Consider the following 2,724-nt stretch of genomic DNA (forward strand, 5'->3'; position numbering starts at 1 on the left):
ACATCACAAAAACCTGGCATTTTAACAGGAGTGTGTGGACTTTTTAGGTCCACTGTAAATGTTCTGTAGTAGCACATACTGAATGTCAAGGAGACAATAAACACTGTCAAAACACAAAGTAAGGCAAGAAGCTCTTGGGATGCCACAAACAGCATTTCTTTAACAGATATCTTGGTTTCAAATCTTGCATCTCAATAACATTAAATATTTATGACTAAACTAAGCAACAATCAAAGTTACAGTTTTGAAATGAACACCTTCAGATATTATCAAATGTTTCACACTAACGCTCAGCTGACCTGCATTATCAGGACTGTGTGCATGAGGTTTGATCACATTTAATTGCCCGCAGCACAAGCACACAACCGCCCAACAGTTACCAGATTATTTATTAGTTATCAAATATTGCTAAAGCCCAATTGGTGCACAAAATGTGCGTTAACATTATTTTTTCCAGTGAAGCTTAGGCACTTCAAAGCAGTGAAACGAGAAGCGACACAAACCCAAATACAAAGATTTCTCATGGGAACTGTTTTAACTTCAAAACATTATGTTGGGTTCATGTACTACTCTTCCTCTCAGAGTAAAATGCTGATTGAGACAAAATATGTTTTAGGACCTTTCTAAATAAAAAATAAACAATTTCTGTGATTTTTAGCAAATATTCTTAAATTTCGAAACTTTTTTTAACCACTGTCAAACAGAGATACATTTGGTGGTAAATGTGCAAAAAGAAAATGATTATTGTATTGTTGCTAATTTAATCTTATTTTCCTCTCTGCAGGACTTTTGCTAAACATACATGTTGTAGCACCCAGTGTAATGGTGACAGATCATGCAGGGATCCAGACAGACTCAGAAAAAGGCAAATACCTTAACGTGAACAACCTACCTTCATTCTCCCCTCTCCCTCTCTTATTAAATATGTCAGTGTGTTTAAAAAAACGTGGGATTGTATTAGTTTGGTAAGTGTGGCATCAAAGCTAGGGCACAGAATCACATATGGCCATTTGACAGATGAAAAACTTACGCTTGGAGGGTAATAGAAAGACTTTGTGTTCTCCTCATACTGCTGGTCAAGTCGTTTGTCCTGCAGAAATAAACACAAAAAAGGTCAGGACTGGCAGCATTTGACAAAGTAAAATAAGTAAGGTCATTACTGTAAAGAACATATCTGCCTATAATAAAAGTGCTACGGAAACCAAAAAAGGAGCAATTATTTCCAGACTAAAGACACTGGGAACTAGTGTAAAATGGTGTGCAGAAGATACTTACCACACAGTGAACCAGGATACTGAGAGGAATCCAGAAAACAAGTGAAAACACCACGACAGAGCCCACTATGTTATCAGCCAGAAACTTCCCTGATGGAGAGGGGACGTTGTTCATAGATGGTGGTAAAGACAAGAACAGACAGACAGGTAAGGAGAGTGGCAAGGCCTTGACTCAGCCCTTACAGTCATCAACAATATAAAAACAAAAGAGACCAATCTTAATAATTATTTTGTCTGCTTTGGGAACCTTTTTACACATAAACATAGGATGGATTATATTTCAAAGTGGCTTTTTGTAACCAACTTACCAAATGTGTTAATGTCCAGCTTGTCGATAAAATCCCACAACCTCTCGATCACGTCCTGCACCTGTTTCATGCACTTTCCCTGTTTTAAGAAGAGAAGGTTGACGCTCTCGCCAAATAAAGCAAAATCAATAACTCATTTTAACATTCATACAATTCTGTAAGAGCTTTTAGACCTGGACTGTGATAGGAACTAAAAAGTAAACCTGATGGAAACACGGTGGACAGATCTAAAAGATTCGGTAACTCACGGTCCCGTCACAGAAGCCCACAGTGCAGGGTTTTCCTTTGCGAAGGAAAAGAAAACTGCCATTGGTCTGGATAAAGGGAGAGCAGGCGCCCCCTTTTCCCCTGCAGCACACTTTACAGGAGTTCTCCGTCTCTGCAAACAGAAGAGAGGATCAACGGTTTTATAGGTTTGCGAAATTGTAATATCTATTATATCTATATTTATATACTGTAAGGTATTTTTCAGAAATTACCTCTGAACCATCTCTTAAAACTGTTTTAATAAGCCACGGATATCTGAAAACATCCTGTTGTGTCTGTGACAATTACATTTTTTTATATATAATATTTAAATGTTTGAGTTTGATTAACCGTTTTAAATTGTTTCATAAGCTTGGGGCTTGTAGACTTTTCACATCAACTCAATAATCCCTTTAATAAACTTGACTGAAGTTCTAATATAAAATGTATCTAGTGTCTTCCTGAGAGTTTATCTTAGTGTACATCTGTCAACATATTCCTAACTACATCAATGAAAGGATACTTTTTTTTTTTTATTTATCTTAACAAAACACATTTTTCCGCCCAAGTATGATTTCAATTTCTATTGGAGTAAATGATCACTGGGAATGTACTTTTTTCTCAGACTGGCAGAATACACAATATTAGACAATAATAATTCAAGTAAAACAGTTATCATTTTTCCCCTGATCTTGTGACAAATTAACTTTTTACCATTGCAAGCACAGGACTGAAGTTTCTGCATGGCCTCGCAGAAAGGGTTGCACTCTCCATTGAGACACCGGCCGTTGTCCACACACACTGTGTCGTCAGCAGCGTTTTCAGGAGGTGGACATTGACTACTGTTGCCTAACGTGAAGGAAAGGAAGATACATATTTTTTAATTTATCAATTAA

At 36.9% G+C, this 2,724-nt stretch overlaps 1 protein-coding gene across 2 annotated transcripts in view; it reads right to left on the reverse strand.

The window, feature by feature from the left end:
* Positions 1-2,724, reverse strand: part of adam17a (ADAM metallopeptidase domain 17a) — a 14,808-nt gene that overhangs the window by 3,095 nt on the left and 8,989 nt on the right. For both annotated transcript variants that reach the window (XM_032500270.1, XM_032500271.1), the window contains exons 14-18: positions 2,543-2,677; positions 1,831-1,961; positions 1,583-1,661; positions 1,276-1,364; positions 1,031-1,090 (exon numbers count right to left, since the gene is read on the reverse strand). In XM_032500270.1, coding sequence (XP_032356161.1) covers positions 1,031-1,090; positions 1,276-1,364; positions 1,583-1,661; positions 1,831-1,961; positions 2,543-2,677 — 494 coding nt within the window. The remainder of the gene's footprint in view (positions 1-1,030; positions 1,091-1,275; positions 1,365-1,582; positions 1,662-1,830; positions 1,962-2,542; positions 2,678-2,724) is intronic.

Source organism: Etheostoma spectabile, chromosome 20 (genome assembly GCF_008692095.1).
Source record: "Etheostoma spectabile isolate EspeVRDwgs_2016 chromosome 20, UIUC_Espe_1.0, whole genome shotgun sequence".
NCBI lineage: Eukaryota > Metazoa > Chordata > Actinopteri > Perciformes > Percidae > Etheostoma > Etheostoma spectabile.